The sequence below is a fragment of the Neltuma alba genome, unplaced genomic scaffold (genome assembly GCF_004799145.2).
Source record: "Neltuma alba isolate B1F8T4 unplaced genomic scaffold, ASM479914v2 tig00003614_pilon, whole genome shotgun sequence".
In the NCBI taxonomy this organism is placed as follows: domain Eukaryota; kingdom Viridiplantae; phylum Streptophyta; class Magnoliopsida; order Fabales; family Fabaceae; genus Neltuma; species Neltuma alba.
In genome coordinates this window covers 21119-39561 of record NW_021633355.1, presented here as the reverse complement: position 1 = coordinate 39561, position 18443 = coordinate 21119, and the positions used below count along the sequence as shown (strand labels likewise).

At 30.5% G+C, this 18443-nt stretch overlaps 1 protein-coding gene across 1 annotated transcript; it reads left to right on the top strand.

Annotated features, from left to right (window-relative positions):
- The first annotated feature begins 5820 nt into the window (after positions 1 to 5820).
- LOC114742037 (polygalacturonase 1 beta-like protein 3) lies at positions 5821 to 8099 on the top strand. The gene is made up of 2 exons (XM_028930290.1): positions 5821 to 5918; positions 6034 to 8099. The coding sequence occupies exons 1-2, from the start codon at positions 5871 to 5873 to the stop codon at positions 7882 to 7884; spliced, it is 1899 nt and encodes a 632-aa protein (XP_028786123.1). The 5' UTR covers positions 5821 to 5870; the 3' UTR covers positions 7885 to 8099.
- Positions 8100 to 18443: the final 10344 nt, after the last annotated feature.

Here is an 18443-nt window from a genome sequence, read left to right as displayed (position 1 = left end):
TTTCTTATCGATCTTTTCCTTTCCTCTATGTTTTCTCATAAGAAAATGATTGATATTGATATTTTGTATTAACGTTTTATTAATTATAATGTTTTTTTAAATTTTTTTGGCTAATCTCACTTTCTCATAAAGCAAATTGCGTCGGTCTATATGTCGTAGCTTTTTGTGAATTTATTGCATAAAATAATATATTATAATAAAATCAAAAAAATAAATTTATAAAATAAATTAATATTCTAAAGAATTTTGAAAATAATATAAATACAAATTCAACGTGAAAAATACAAAGTCACAGTTTCATATCAAGTGTCCCTTATTTCTTTTAATAGGAAAATGATGAGAATTAAGTTCTACATTAAAATATATTTTAGGGTTAAAATGAAATTTTGTTTCTGAAATTTTTCATTGACGAGCATTGAGCATCTAAAATTTTTTTTGATGATCCTAAATATTTAAATTTATGATAATATTGTCTCTTATCATTAAAATATTAATGGCCAACGGTACTGTTTTAACACCTAACACTGGTTTTGATGGTTCGGAGTAAAATTGTTACTTCTTCTATCCTTAATATGAGATCTATTTAATTAATTTAATTAGATTAAAGAAGTTAGACAAATTAGTTAATTATAAGAAATATGACATGTTTTTCCTAAAACACTATAATTATCTTTCTTAATATCTCCTCTCCCATTTTTACTTGATTATGATTGAGGGAACATTCGTATAGGTAATTTAGAGAAAATTGATAAACATAAAAAATAGATCTTTTATTTGGAATTAAAACAACTCAATAATTAGGTTCTATATTAAGAATCGGAGGAATATTATTTTAAACTTTTTGGGCAAAATTTGTATTTAAAAAAGAGTTTTTAGATGCTCTACGTTCCTGAGTTAAAACTTTCAGAATAAATTTACATTTTAACTCCAAAATATATTTTAATAATTTTTTTTATTTGGTCATTTTCCTGAATTCACATAATTGGAAATTACTTGCCATGAAGGTTTGACAAGTGATAGCGTATTTATTGTCATGAAGACGTTGATTTTTCTTTGTTAATTATAACGAACATGCTACCTTGATTGATCTATACAATAAGAAATTAACTGGTATCCAAGTTGACACACTACATTATCATAAATATATTAACTTTTTTAAGCGTACGAGATTCCTAGATTGGCATAATATTTATGTAATTGAACAATAACTTTTTTTTTTTTGCGCGTCTAATTAGGTAAGTAAAATGAGTTGCGCTGTCACCATTTTATAAAATCATTTGGAGAAACAGTAAATGATAATTTAGGCTATTGTGAAGTTGTTGTTGTTATTGTTCTTATTATTATTATTATTTTCCTCAAGTGTGCTGGTCATGGTCATCCAGGTTTTTCAAGTCCTTGATGCTCACTAAATTGATGGAGAGAAAGTAATTCAAGAATTAATAGTATAACTGTGATTGGGAGGCAACTAGTACAATCATAATTAAAATAATATAATTTAATAAAAATATAAAAATTTTCCTATATAACTTAAAAAATTGTTTAATTATTATTTTTTGCCAAAATTTAATTAAAAATTATTAAGAAAAAATTGAGGACAAATCCCCTCATTACAAATCTAATTGGCAAATGGTCTTCGAGATGATTAATTATATAAAGAAAGATTAGTTGCACACAAAAGAAGGTAAGTTGTATAAAAGAAAGATGATTTACACAAAACATTATTTGGATATAGGGAAATAGTTTGCACATAAGGGAATTTCATTTGTACAACGAAGAATTGAGTTGCACATCGCATAAAAAGAGATTATTACACACAAAGAAAGATAAATTACACACCAAAAAAGTTAAGTTATGTAAAGTCTTTAGGTTCTATTTGCCAATTAAATTTTCAATCAAGAATTTATCCACAATTTTTCTAATTATTAATTCATAAATAAATAGAATATGAGAGAATCCCAATTAAATTCAGCCAAAATACCTAAATTCAGATTTAGGCCTACACTTTTAGCAAATCCCTAATTAGGCCATGAGATCTAATTAGGGATTTTTGAATGTTGTTAAATCACCAAAATGCCCCTCTTCAATTAAAAAGAAAACTTGATTAATATACGTCTCCCAAGTAATTCCTCATCTCTTATGATTTTTTTTAGACCAAAAAACATATAAGTAATTTTACAATGTTTGAAATTTGTATATATAACTTATACTATTAAAAATATTTTAATAAAACATGTTAAATTACAAAATAAGTAAAATTATAAATATTTTTTATTTTCAGTTCTTGTAATTTACGTTAGTTTTATTTATTTAAACAATGTTGGATCGAATTGAAAACGTAAATGATTACGATTTAATATTAAATTTTTATTATAATTAAAATATTTTAAAATTTTAAAATAAATATTTACAACCTGAAAAAATATTAAAAATATTTATTTAAAGATTACATATATTATAATTTAAATGTTTTATGAAATATTTTGAAGATTTTAGTTATATTACAAAATTTCAAACACTAAAAATTATTTGTATTTTTTGTCTAAATATTAATAATAAGAGATGATGAACCACTTTAGAGGGATAAAATAATCAATTTTCATTTTAACTAAAGAAAGGCATTATAGTTACTTAACAATATTCAACAATTCCTAATTAGGTCTTATATCCTAATAAAGAATTTGTTAAAAGTGCAGGCCTCAATTTAATTTTAAGTATTTCAGCAGGATTTAATTAGGATTTTCCCATAGAATATTCACGTATAAAGTATGCATAATAGAATAAAATGAAGTTATTAAAATACAAATATGATGAACTTTTTTTTTTTTAATTTAACTAAGAAATGACATTCTTTTAGGCTTAGTAATAAGAGAAAAGAAAATATTCCTCTGATCCTTAATATAGGACCTAATTATTGAATTAATTTTTGATCTTAAATATAATACTTATTTTTTATATTTATCAATTTTCTCAATCATAATCAAGTAGAAGAGGGTGAGAGGATATTAAGAAAAATGATTATAATATTTTAGGAAAAACATTTTATATTTCTTATAATTAACTAACTTACCTAATTTTTTTAATTTAATCAAATTAGTTAAATATATCTTATATTAAAAATTGAAGGAGTGTAAAATTTAACTCTATTTCCTTATCCAAAATCCATAACTTATTAATTGAATAGATGACTGATTCACTTATTCACTGGTCTAACCGGTTGATCCAGTTTAATTTTAAGGAAGTTGCTTAAAAGTCCTTATTTTTTTGGGCTAAAAAACCTCGTAAGTGCATCTAACAAATTAATCCAGTTTAATTTTAAGGAAATTGTTCAAAAGTCCTAACTTAGATTTTTTTTTTTTTTGCTAAAAAACTTAGCAAGTGCAACTCTCTGTAAATTACGTGCTATATCTTCACGTTTATTTAAATATTTTTCTTTTCATATATACTATCTCTTCTTGTCCTAATTATAAGATTATTTATAAACTATAAATGAGATCTTATGATTAAAATAAAAAAATAATTAAAAATAGGATGTACATAATTAAAGATAAACCATACACTCTAAAAATAATAAGTTTGCAAATGACTCAAGCAAATTTCAAATTCTTTTAGTTTTCCTAATTTTGAAAAATGAAAATGTATTTTGCAGCAGAAAACGCGTCATGGGGGTTCATTCCTTGTAGGGCCCATGGCTATGGAACAACCCCTTTCGCCCTGACATTTTACTAACCTTCTGGACATTTTTAATTTTTAATGCAAAAACATTTTTACTATATCTGTTAGTTTATACCGTGCGGTATTTTTAGATTGGCGCAATGATTAAATAATTGGAAAGTACTTTTTGTCGTCTCAAGGTTATGATATTTTTGCAAAGAAAAGATATTTGCGACAAAATCATTTGTAAATAATAATTATGGGGACATTTGGCAACCTCCAAACTATGGTTTTAGAAGTATTTTTTCGTAAAATAAGATAAATTCATCCATATATTTACTTCGTAAATCATAAAAGTACTTTTAAAACCATAGTTTGGTTTCTATTTAAACACCCCTATATATAGAATGTGTCTAAACTGTTAATAAAAATATAGCCTAGTAAGTTATAAAGTATGAAAATAAGTGACTAGCAAGTATTTCTATAAATATTATTTGAATTTGTAGGCATCACCTTGATCCCAATAGATTTCTAAACCCAATTCACACTAATTAAAAAAACAACAGAGAAAGAAATTGTGTCTTGACCAAGAAATTTATTTATTTATTTATGTCGATGTGTGATTATTGTAGGAATCACTCTATTAAAATCGTTCGGGCCAAAAAAAAAATTCTAGTAAATTCGTATTTATTATATAAGAACTTCACACATGATTTATTTTGGTATTCAATGTAAAAGTTTTTAATTCATTTTATCTCTTAAATTTATGATTTTTTTTTCTGAAATATTCTGAAGGCTTTTATTAAAGGGTAACTCCAACACACATAATTAAAAAAGAATTTAAGAAAATCAATATTTATTTATTATAAAAAATTAACTTATTTATTTTTTAATATTTATAAATTAATTATTTAACCCTTATATTAAATATTGAATTACTATTTTTATTTGTTGGTATGTGTGAGGGGGACAAAGTGAGTGAAGAAAAAGAAGAGGGTGTACGTAATGCTAACATCTTTTTTTGTTTGAAATAAATTGGAGTTTTTGTATTGAGAGTAGGAATGTATGACAGGCGAAAACGCGTTATTAGGGTATGGAGAGCCTATTTATATTTATAAATAATAAATACAAAGCAATCCCTTTTTCTCTCTTTCTGCTTTCTTTTTCCTTCCCTGAGTCAATCCCCTCATCAAGTTTTTTGCCTTTTTGGTTTTCTCCTCCATTATTCACTACCCACTCCCCTCTGCTTTTCTTTCTATTCCTCTCTTCATAAATCAACTCAATCACTCTTATATACATTTAATGTTTTTTTATTATTTCAATAAATATAAAGTCTGTAACGTAAATTTATTATTTAAAATCATAAATTAAAACATTAATTTTTTTGTTAAAATAAAATTGAGAGAAATTAAGTCTTGGGAGCTTCTCATATGAGCAGCGAAATTTAAATTCATGACTTTATGAGTTATGAGCTAACTTTTTATCAACTATATTAGTTAAAAATATTAAGGGGGTGTTTGGAAGCACCCAAAAACACTTGTTCGTAAAACAAAACAAACTCTTCTTAAAAGCATTTTTAAAATTATGGTTTAGTTTCTATCCAAACACTCTTTAAATTTTGACTGCAATATAGATATTATCTTTACCATGAGCTGAACCATAATATTTATGGATCATAAACCACCATATTGGATGAGTCATAACTCATTTCCTTTCATTTATGCATGAAAGAAAATACTACCTCCGGTCCTTAATATAAGACACTGTTTGAATTTTATTTTGGTCCTAAATATAAGATCACAATCCACTTTGTCTTTTGTATTTATATATTTTTTTCAAAGTAGCCTTCTAATAATAAGAGTTCTAGTCATTACACTTGATTAGTAAGAATATTTTAAGAGAGATAATATTTATTTATGACAAATATCTAATTCAACTTACTTTTTTAATTTTCTCAAATTAATCAACTGGCTCTTATAATTAAGATGAGAGTAGTAAAAGGGAAAAAAAGACAAAAAAGAGACTAATGCAAAGCACTTAGCACAGAGAGAAAGAAGATCGAACATTGAAGGCCCAATGCCATTGGAAATCGTAATTTGCTTCCCTCTCCTCACAGTATAAATTTGCACATACAACCCAACAAATCCACCAACATTCTCGATCCTCTCTTCTCTCTCAACACTCACACAAAAAATATTACGCTAAACTCACTCAGCCGTATGAGGAGCTTCTTCTTCCTTCTCTTTATCCTCTTCTCACCCTTCTCTGTAGGCTCCAACCCTATTCCTTTTCATTCTCCATCTTCTTCTTCTCTCGATTTCTCTGCTGTTTTCTGTTTTTCTTTCCCATTGTGTTCATGGGTGTTGTTATTCGTTAATGCAGGTTGGCTTTGCCGGCGCCTTCAGCATCTCCGGTGGTCATGTGGCTCGGGATCAAAACCCGTTCACCCCTAAGGCATTCTTGAATCGGTATTGGGATAAGGAGATCCGGAATGGTTTGCCTAAGCCTGAGTTCTTGCTCTCCAAGGCGTCCCCATTGACTGCTGTGGACTCGGCGGCGTTTGCTAAACTCGCCGCCGGCAACGCTCTTTCCACGCGCCTCCCGGAATTTTGCTCTGCGGCTAACCTACTCTGTTTTCCCGATTTGGGTCAAAGTCTGGAGAAGCACTCCAAGGATGTGAACTTTGCTGTGTACCAGGACAAGAACTTCACCAACTATGGGACGGATCGGCTCGGTGGGACGGACTCTTTTAATAAATATTCCGAAGGGCAGAACATTCCGGTGAACGATTTCCGGCGATATAGCCGTGACTCCACCGGCCACAAGGACAATTTCCAAAGCTACGCTAATGATGGCAACGTGGTGGACCAGAGCTTCCACACCTACGGCACCGCAGCAACAGGCGGCGTCGGCGATTTCAAGAAGTATGCCGATTCCACCAATGTTCCCAATCTTCAGTTCACCTCCTACTCTGATGATGCCAACGGGAGAGAGCAATCGTTCACTAGCTACTCCGAGAACGGAAATGCCGGGGACCAATCTTTCTCCAACTATGGAAAACACGGGAATGGGGCTGTAAGCGATTTCTCAAGCTACGGCACCAACTCGAACGTGGCCGGATCGGGGTTCTCAAATTACGGCGAGACTGCAAATGCCGGGAATGAGACATTCAAGAATTACGGTGTGAATATGAACAACCCTACCAATAACTTCAAGAACTACGCCGGCGGCGGCAATGGAGCCACTGACAGTTTCTCTAATTACAGAGACCAAGCCAATGTGGGAGCCGATTCATTCCAATCATATGCTAAGGGTGCAAACGCAGCGGAAGTCGATTTCTCGAACTACGGCAAATCCTTCAACGAAGGGACAGACAAATTCACCGGCTACGGAAAAGACGGTAATGAGCATAAAATTGGCTTCAAAGGCTATGGAGTGAACAATACCTTCAAGGACTACTCGAAAGACGGAGTCACATTCACAGGCTACACCAATGTGAGCACCCGTCTCAGTGCTTCCATGGTGAAATCTGGTTCAGCCATCAATGCCAATTTGGTAAAAAGGTGGGTAGAGCCAGGTAAATTCTTCCGCGAATCGATGCTGAAGCAAGGGACGGTGATGCCTTTCCCAGATATCAGAGATAAAATGCCCAAGAGGTCATTCTTGCCCCGATCTATCCTCTCCAGATTACCATTCTCCACCTCGAAAATCTCCCAGCTGAAGCAGATTTTCAAAGTCTCTGATAATTCCTCCATGGACAAGATGCTATCGAGCTCCCTCAGCGACTGCGAGAGAGCTCCGAGCCCCGGCGAGACCAAGCGCTGCGTCGGCTCCGTCGAGGACATGATCGACTTCGCGACCTCGGTGCTGGGACGCAACGTCGTCGTTCGAACCACCCAGAACGTAAACGGGTCGAAGAAGAACGTGGTCGTGGGTCGGGTCACAAAGATAAACGGTGGCCGGGTCACCCAGTCCGTATCATGCCACCAGAGCCTCTTCCCTTACCTGCTCTACTACTGCCACTCCGTCCCCAAGGTTCGGGTCTACGAAGCGGACCTCCTGGAGCCGAAAAGCAAGGCCAAGATCAACCACGGTGTTGCCATCTGTCACCTGGACACCACCGCGTGGAGCCCCACACACGGCGCATTCCTCTCACTCGGCTCGGGTCCGGGTCGGATCGAAGTCTGCCACTGGATCTTCGAGAATGACATGACCTGGACCATTGCCGATTAGAGTCCCGAGTTCGGGCTGGTCGGTCGGTTCGTTACTTCCCTCGTGCCTTGGGCTAAGAAACTTGGCAAAAGGCAAGGCTCTGAAATTTAATTTTAAATCCCAAATATTTTAAGTAATTTTCATTTTTAATTATTATTATTATTATTAGATTTCCATAGAAAAGTAAGAAGTGAAGTCAGGGGGTAATATTTTACACTACTATTATATATTTTCATCATATAATCGCTCAGATGATGATCATGCATGAGCTTGGATTTCTCTGTAAAAGTGTCATCTTTTTTTTTTTTTCTTTTCTACTTTTGTCTAATGGGTTCCCTAATAATTGGAATAATGGGTTCGAATTTGATCATAATATTTTCAAATGCGTATGGCATTTGTGTTTTTGGCTTGGTATGTGAATATTGTGGTAGTTTGGGATCAATAATTGTGTGAAACTGATTAGACACACAAGAACACACACGAGAATGCATTGTGGGACGGATGAGACAAAAAGGAGAAAGAGGATGGAGATTCTATGGGGCTGAGAAAATTTTCATGGGAAGAGGAAGAAAATCATAGAGAGAAAGAAAGAGAGGAGAGAGAGGAGAGGGAACATATTAGCTAACAGAGGATTGGATTTTCCACAAATATACAAAGCCATGTGAACAAAAGGATGAGGTGGTCCTTAAACCACCAAATTTGTGCTCTCTTGTATTGGTGTGAGAAGGTTCACGAGACAGCTATTGTTGGCCAATGTCCAAAACGTATTTTTCTATTATTATTCTTTTTATATTATATAAATTAACTTAAATAAACTTTAGTTGCATTGGCTTCAGTTCTTTCATGAACTCAAAATTTGAGAACAGATTGCTGACTTTGTTGCCATCCAACATGTCTCATCAATTCCTTTTTTATTATTAGTTGTGCGAAGGATACTCTCATAACACAACACCTTGTTTTATTTTCCCCCCCCCTTCAAATTTTGTTATTTTTGGGGAAGAGTTTATTAATGAACATGTCAAGCGTTTTCTTAAGTAATTAAGAGTTATTTTGTGGGTTATGTTAATTTTATTCTAATCACATCATCATAGAGGAAAAGTTTAGTTAATTTGATAAATTATGGATAATCATTTGTTATTAAATTACCCCAAGATGATGATCTAGTCAAAAGTAATCATTCAATGTTTGGTTAAAATTTGAAAATGAACCGACTCAGGCTAAGCATATGTGGCAATGGTTCTTGCTTCTTAAACAAAAGATTGTGAATTTGATTTTTAATTTTTGGATGTAGAATAAAGTTAATTGAGAAATTCAACACCCTAAAAAAATTAAGTTTAGAATTAGAATCTATATATGTTAATTTGCACTCTCTCTTTTGTTAAAGAAATATAAACTTATCGTGGCCATACTAAAAATAGGATAAAGTGAAATAACATAGTACATAGATAGTTATTACCACCTCCGGTCATAATTATAATATCTCGTTTATACAGAAGGTAGTAATTTGCTTGTATTAATATTGGAAATACTTTTTTTTAAAAAAATATATATAAATCCAAATGAGATCATACACATATAAGCCAACATCTAATTAAAATACATTGTATAACCCACAAGCCAATGATGCTCTATAATAAGCATTCCATTTATCACAAAAGTGGTGTAAAGAGTAGATTTCACTCGTATTTTTCTTTTGGATAAAGAAATAGACTTTTCACTCTACCTGAAAGTGAATAGTGAAGTACAGAGTTGATAAGCCGAACAAACAAACGAAAAAAGTAGTGAACCACAAATGATTGAGTGAGGGGGCTGAGATGTGATTGTGAACAATGCGCAACACACACACATATGCTTCTGATTGGACAAACTTATTGGACAAACTATTGCTGCCTTTCATTGTTCGCTTTTCCCCACCTAGGAGATTGAATTCTTTTTTTTGTTTTTTGAAAAATGAAGAATCCATTGCAAAATTCTTTTCCCCACCTTGGTGATTGAATTCTTTTTTTTTTTTTTACTTTTGTTGAGAAAATGAAGAATCCATTGCAAAATTCTTTTCCCCACCTAGGAGATTGAATTCTTCAGCCGTGTACATTTATTTTCATCCATATATAAATATCTTTTGTTTTGCATAGAGCTGAAAAAGAGGTGCATCTATTGAAAATAGGTTAAATCTTGAGTCTTTTAAACAAATTTTAATTACATTTGAGTAATAAATTTTGCAATTGGGATTTTTTTAATCAATTTTCTTCAGAATAAATCAGAGGTCTTCATCTTTGATAAAAAGAATTAGCATCTAATTAAATAGGACAATACAAGTAAGAGTTCATGTGATTATTAGTTGAAGTGTAGTTGTCACTTTGTCTTAAATGATATCATTTATCCTCATTTCTAACATCTTATTTCACTTGGTGGATTTTGAAAAAGTAGGCAAAATTATTTCAATCGCTTTCAAGATTCAATTGAGTGGTTTATTTTATATTTAGATAATTAGTTTGAAAGAGAAGTGGTCTTTTTAAGGACTAAGGCTACATTTTAGTATATTCTTAGCCAAAACTATAGGATATAATTTTAATCAATAACATATATATTTACATTTTATTCATCCTCAAACTGGCACCTTTGATTGGATGGGACAAAGAAATAACAATAAAGAGTCTTGAAAAGAACCCAAAAAAAAAAAAGATCTTAACTAATAATTTACTCTAAATAGATTATTCTTCTCCAGGTTATTATTCTATATGGTTGGTATCCATCCGAATATAAACTAAACCATTAATTTACTTTCAGATTAACTGTAAGATAATTATTATAATTTCTTTTATTTTCAGAAGTGAGAATCTGAAAATACACGCTAAAAAAATATCTTGGGTTGATATCTCAACTTTACTGTTCAAATAATCTTGTTATCCAAGAATTATTCCATAATCATTAGGTGATGGGTTAAGGTTTAATGATTTAAATTGGAGTCAATTTAAGGTCATACTAGTGATATTTTAAAAAACATATATAGTTTAAATAAAATTAAAAATTTATTTAATTAAAGAGGTAGGACAACTTTTTGACTGCTTGCAAGCTAGAAAAATTAACTCGAGTAACCCCCAACCCAACAGGTTATTACCTCAGGTTAAATTGAGATAGTTTAGATCACTTTTTGACAAAGCTAACATTACCTAGACTGGTCAAGTGGTTAGAATATCGGATTTGGGCTATCCCCATTTGGTTCGAGTTTTCATACCATGTTTAAACTTGACATCCAATATTTTAAAATATTTTTTCAAGTGCATCTAGCGTTCTAAAATATTTTTTAAGTATATTCAGCACTTTAAAGTATTTTTTTTTTGCCTTGTACATCTTTTTTTTTTGGTCTTAGTGCTCGATGTACAAAAAAATATTTTTGGGTGCTGAACGCACGTAAAAAAATATTTTAAGGTGTTAAATACACACACAAAAATGCTTCACGGTGCTAGACTTACCTAAAAAAAAAACTTCAAGATACTGAACACATTACAAAATATTTTAGAGTATTAGATACATCTGAGAAAATACTTCAAAGTACTAGATACACTTTAGCCCTGAAATATACTACCCACTTTTTAATTAGACCGGTCATGGAGTTGGGTTATTGGGTTTTTGGCTGACCTAATCGGTTTGGTTGGGTTTTCATACCATGTTTAAAACACTACCCTGCTTCGTTTTTAAATGAAAATTTAGTCTCCTATTAATTAGGTTTAATTACTTTTACATAAAAGTTAGGATTCGAGCTCTCAACCAATTGCTTAAGGGATGAGACCTACTCCAATTCATGCCAATCTAAGTTATTTTTTACTCATTTTTTTCCGATTGTCTAATGCTTTCCCATATAGATTCACTAGCAAATTTAATTAATATGTTAGAATTCTATTTAAATTTCGTAATTAAAATTTTTATAGTTTATATTAATACTTAATAATAATGTCTTAGATTTTTCATGCTAGTAAAAATAAGAATATATAAAAAAAATTGTGACTAATCTTGTTTTAGAATTATAAAAGAGTAGCATTTAAATAATTGTTTTCAAAGGTATAATAGGTAAAAGAAAAAGAAAAAAGAAGGAATCAATCGAATAGTAATTTATGCTTTTTCATCAGATGAAATTATGAAAGGCTGGATGATTAGAGCAGTAATTAATAGTAAGAAGGGATGATGATGAAATGAAGCATCAACATCTGCCTTATCTTGGATTCGTTAAAACATTATTAATATTTGCATCAGATTCCAGAAATCATAAGCCTTCTTTAATCTTTTTCTAAACGTCGTTGGTAAAGATGCTCATCATGTGTTTGGTTTCTCTTTTGTCTTTTTCTGTTAATCTTAACACTCTTTTGATATATTTCCCCGATCTCTATTTACTTACCCTAAAGCACAGACACCAAAAAAAACGGGAAGCAAAATTTATGTATTATGTAAGAATAATTTTTTATTTCAGTTTTATCCTTCAATTAATGCCGCAAGATTTTAAATATTATCCTCCTCCATTATTAAAAACAAGTGACAATCACTTCATTTGGTTTAAATATAAGAGTTATTTAGGAACTTAGCTTTAAAGCTTTTCTTATTGATTGAATATATTAAAGATGGTACTATCAATGTGAGTGACGATTGAATGTGATAATTTTACTAAAACAATAATATATATTTATTACAAATAATTAAACTAATTTTTTTTAATATACATCTAGCTCCTGAATTTATAACACAAGAGAGTATATCTTAAATTTTGAAAGATAACATACTTATATTAAGAAATAAAATGAAAATTCAAACCAAAACAAATAAATGAGCTAGGAGGTATGTGTCTTTCTTATATATCCTCGCTTTCTTGAAGCCAATAGTTAACAAGAGATATTTGAGTATCCCAGGAAGCCATAGGAATTCCCTTCGCATGTGTTTCAATAATAATAAGATACTTTATGGGTGACACCCTGGGAATTAAAATTACAAGACACTTAGTTAATATTATATATATATATATATATTTTACTGGGTATAGCAGCAATAACGTAACATTCTAATATGTGTGTGTGTGTGTGTGTGTGTGTGTGTGTGTGTATTTGACCAGCTGATCATTTTGCCGTTTGAGCTTTGAAATTTTGATCACTGACTTTACGCAACGTGCATGTGCCATGCTGAAAGCGAAGTCACAACGGTTCCCAAATCCCAATTCTACTTACTTACTACCTTCATCGATCATCCAAAAATTTCATATTATATATATAATTTAATACAAAATGGTTAACGGTTCAATTTATGTAATTTATAATATGAAATGACTAATGGTTTTTACACTGCACATAACGGTTAAATGCTAGCTAGCTAGTAGAAGAAGAATCTAGAGATATCGTTGTACGATGTTAAGAGCATCCCACATATAACTGTTATGTCAAATGATTGATTACTTGTCAAGTGTTAAGTGAAGATATGTTTGTTTTTTTTCCTCTTTTCCAAAACAATTTAATCTTAAAATTGGTATAATAATTTCCAACATAATAAATTGGACATTCGAATTCTCGAAACCAAGAATAAATAAGTAAAGGATGAATGTAATGATTACGTGAATTTTGCGCTGCCTCCTTCCTGTCTGGCTAGAAGATCAATAATCTTGCCAAATCTAAATAAGCTCTATGTTTTTGGGGTGAAAATGTCAATATTAATAGAGCTATCCAAATCAGTGATACCCTTGGAATCTTCCTTATGGGTATTTTTGGAAATTTATCTTGTCCTACCTCCAAAGGCCCTTTAAATTAACCTTTTGCTACTATAGGGGAATAAGTCCCTACTTGACTCTCTTAGTGGAACTACTCTATGGTTTCTTTTAAAATTGAGATTAAAAGACTTTCCTAATCCACGTTAAAAGCTTTTTTTTTTTTTTAAATAGTAGTGAGTTTCTTATTAAATATCACGTTCTAGTCCTTATTAAAAAATTTATAACATTTTTTTTGTCTGAATCATTATTTTTTTTACCTGATATTCTAAACTAAGTAATCAAACTCTTCTAGGATCTCCACCCTCTTTTGGGACAAGATCTAAACTAAAAGTGGCCATTAGACTTGTCTTTTTGGCTAAGTCCATTGACTCCTCCATACACATGATTTGGGATTGTGCCCGTGCAACGAAAGTTTGGCTTACATTACTTAAATAGTCCAAAACTAATAATAATCCTTCTAATTCTAAATATAGGAGCTAGATAAGAGATTTATTTTAATTTTAAATATAAGACCTTAATTTATTTCATCTCTTAAATTTATAATTATTTTTTCAAAATATCCGTATTAATTGTATATAGTAATAGATTTTCTATCAAGGAATAATTACAATGCACATGATTAGAAAAAAATTGTCAAAAAATTAACACCTTTATTGCAAATAACTAACTAGATTAAATTATTTAAATATCTGCAAATTAATTATCTACTTTTGATGTTAAGGACTGGAGTTAGTATTTAGTTTTCTTGGATTCTATGGAACCTAATGAATGAAGGAACATATTACTCCCTCTGTTTTTTTTTTTAAATAAGAGACAATTAATCAAATTATATTATTTAAAATGTTAGTTAAAATTAGTTGAAAACAATAAATATATGAAAAAGTATAACCTTTTGGTCAAAAACACCATGTTTATGCAGAAGAGAGAATGTATGATGGAGAGAAAATATATAGGAGTTAAGTAACATGAGTGATTAAATAAGGATAAAATGAAAAATTAACAAATAAAATTTGAGACAACTTCTAAATATCATCTCTTATAAAAAAAAACATGTCATATTTTACAGTGGTCTTCTCTCATAAAAAACAACCGAGGGAGTACAAACAAAATTAGGCCGTTAGTATATACTCCTCCGATCCTTATTATAAGACCCAATTTGACTTTTTATTTGGTCCTAATTATAAGACCCAATCCATTTTCTCTCTTATATTTATGCATTTTTTTCCAAGATAATCCTTCTAATAATGATAGTTTTAGCCAATATACTTAATTAGCAAGGATATTTTAGGAATAACAATACTTATTTATTATAAATAACCAACTTAACTTACTTCCTTAATCTCCTCAAATAAGTCAATTGGGTCTTATAATTAGGACCGGAGGAGTATCACCTACTCATGGAAGCAGATGATATTGTGCGAACTGGCCAACTCATTATGATTATTAATTGGATGTTCTGGAGTGTTAAAGAAAAATATGCTTACTTTTATATTTTGTCATCAAAACAACAATTAGCTAAATTATTTAATTTACATGTTTTATTTTGGACTTTGTATTAAAATAAAAACAAAACTACGTACCGTCCTCCAAGGTGACGTGTGGGTGGAAAGGATTAAGGGCTAGGACTTCCATTTTTACTGTAATTAAACACGAGAAACAGTGTGCGTGTATTCGCATCTTCTTCTTTTTTTTTTTTTTTATGTATATTCACATCTCAAAACTTGCTCTCGACTAGACCTGGGAAAGCGGGCTGGCTGTGCGGATACGGGCCAGCCCGTCGCGGTGCGGGCCAAATGCGGTGCGGGCTGGCATTTTGCCAGCCCGAGCCAGCCTAATTTTTTTTTTAAAAAATTTATTATATTAGTATGAGTTAAGCCTAATTTAAAATGTTGAAATTAGGCTCCGAGTTTTAAACTTGAGTAATGGATCCTAATAAAAAAAAAGGGAATTAATTTATAATATTAGAAGAAATTTAAGAAAAACTAACATATATATTTTTTATAAATAATTAATTTAACTAGTTTTCTTATCCAAATTAATTAAGTAAATCTTTTATGTGTGTGTATGTATGACTATATGAAAATCACATATTTATCTAATCTTATGAAGCCGTGCATACTAACGACAAATAGATATAAAAATAAAAGATGGATAGTGCTCTTCATATAACCATACATATATATGAAGTGCTTAATTAATTATATATATAATGATATGGATGAGGTAATGTCCATATGAAATTTAATGGTCAAAATCATCTAACTATATTATATAATGTATTAAAAATCAGAAAAAGTAAAAAAAAAAAAAAAGCGGGCTGGCGGGCTGGCCCGCCAACTAGCGGGTTAGCCCGCGGCGGAGCGGGCCAAAAGCGGTGCGGGCTAGAGTAGCCCGCATCGTGACGGGCTAGGAAAACATCAACCCAAGCCCGCCTTTTTTTGACGGGCTGGCGGGCTGGGCCCGCAGACCCAACCCGTATTACCGGCTCTAGGAGTCTCGACATGATTGTTATGTTAATTAATGAAGTTGTCATTTTTAGTACAGCACAGAGATCAGATGTCCTTCATAATTAATATGTGGTGCTGTACTGGTGCAACATTTCAGCCATTCTGCGTTCAAAGTTGCATCAGGTCATTAATATAGCAACATATATCCGTGCTCCTTTGAAACTTTGGATCAGCCCCACATAACACATCACATAAATGAATCAGATAAAACTGGATGATTCATTGATGGATTTTATAAGTTTTAATTTATGTTTGTTTTGATATTTAATATTTTTTTAATTTTACTCTATAATTATTTATTCTATTTCTTTTATTATATTTTTCCTTATCATATTTTTTTTGTGCATTCTCTTTCGTTCTTTTTCTCATTTATTATAAAGTTATATTTAAAAACAAAAGTATATTTTTAACCTACTTATTTTTTTAACTAGTTTTAACTGATTTTCCATTATACTTCCTCTGGGCCTTATTATAGGCATAATATGGAAGAAATTTTTGATTCCAAATATAAGTCATTAATGGTTACTTTTTATTCTTACCCTTCTTAATAATTAAGGTTTAGTGTTAAAAAGTTCATCAAACTTTATGTTTATCTATCTACATCATTTAAGTTGAGGTAAACTTGAAAAAAATTATCAATTTATGACATGTTTAAGAAGTTAACTATCATATCTTGCTTGGTATGTGAGAATTAATTGTGAATGCCCACGGAACAAAAAATTATCAATTTAGGACATATTTAAGAAGTTAACTATCATATCTTGCTTGGTATGTGAGAATTAATTATGAATGCCTAAGGAACAAAAAACCGGACTAAACATTAAATCGGTTGAGATAGTGGTATAAGGGTTCAATTGGTTGGATTGGGGCCAACTCAAGGTTAGACTAATCATATTAAAAGGTCAACTCAAGGTCAGACTAATCATATTAAAATAATATAATTTAATTAAAAATAACAAAATATAAAAACATTAATAATCACTAATAAAAAAATATAAGAAAATATAACAATAGTTTGATTGCATCAATAACAAAGTACAACAACATTGAGAATTTTTATCTTTATGATTCATTAATAACAAAAATTAATAATCATTAATACCAAAATTATCATTAAAATTTATTTAAATTTATAGTGACTGAGATATTAATAGTTAAATGAGAAAAAATAGGATCACTAGTAACATAATTATCTATACTAGTTCACATCAATTTTCACCAATTCACCTCCGGTTTGATCGGTTTGACTTATGCCTGATTCAACAACCAGACCAAATTGGATCATTGGTTGGTTCTCTGATTTTCTGATTGAACCGACCGATTTGGTATGATTTTTTTCTCTTGATGATAAGTATCAGAGGAGTACACAAATTGGTTATTTAAAACTTGTAATAAAGATGAGAGAAAATAATATTAATGAATAATGAATATGTTGCTTGATGCATAGGTTGAAGACCATATGAACCATAAATGAGAGTACTAAAAGCAGATGTGTTGTTGTAGGTAGTAAATTAAGAAAAGAGTGTGGTGTCCTCGAAATGAAGATGGAGGACTGCTGTCTCCCCCTTACAACTGAGGCAGTTGAATGCTTTTCACAAGTCCATTTATTACTTCATCTCACTTCTCACTTGCGTTTCACAATTAATTCTATTAACTTCGCTCACCAAACCCCTCAACTCTTCGTCCCCTCCATTTTTGTATTAAGCACTCAATGTCTCTTTTTTTACTTCCTCCGTTTCTTATTATAAGATCTAACTTTTTGAATAGATTTGTTTTTTTATAAGATCCTCTTTAAATTTGTTTAAATATTTAATACAGCATTACCTATTTTATCCCTAATTTAATATATTTAATATATTCTTTTTCTTCATTTATCTCACTATTATTCTCTCATATTTATCCATTCATATATAGGGGTATATTAGGAAAAAAATTACATTTGCTACATATTAATTGTTTTTAACTAATTTTTTAAACCGTATAATTAAGTTAAAAGGATCTTATAATAAAGGACGGAATAGTATTCTTTAGTTCAGCTATTCAAGGAATTGAAATTGAATATAAATATGAGATTTTTCAGTTGCTTTGTCTCTTATATTCATTATTTTTCTCAAAGTAAGTTACATAACTTATGAACTAATATATAAGTTAAAGTTAATTAAACAAGGAGTCTTTTTTGGGAGATCATATCACATTTGTTATAATTAACTAATTTATCTTATTTTTTTAATATAATCAAATGAGTTAAATATCACTTATATTAACAATTGAAGGGAGTGGCATTATACAAAATGTATGAATAGTTTAGTTTATTAGAGTCTTTATATATA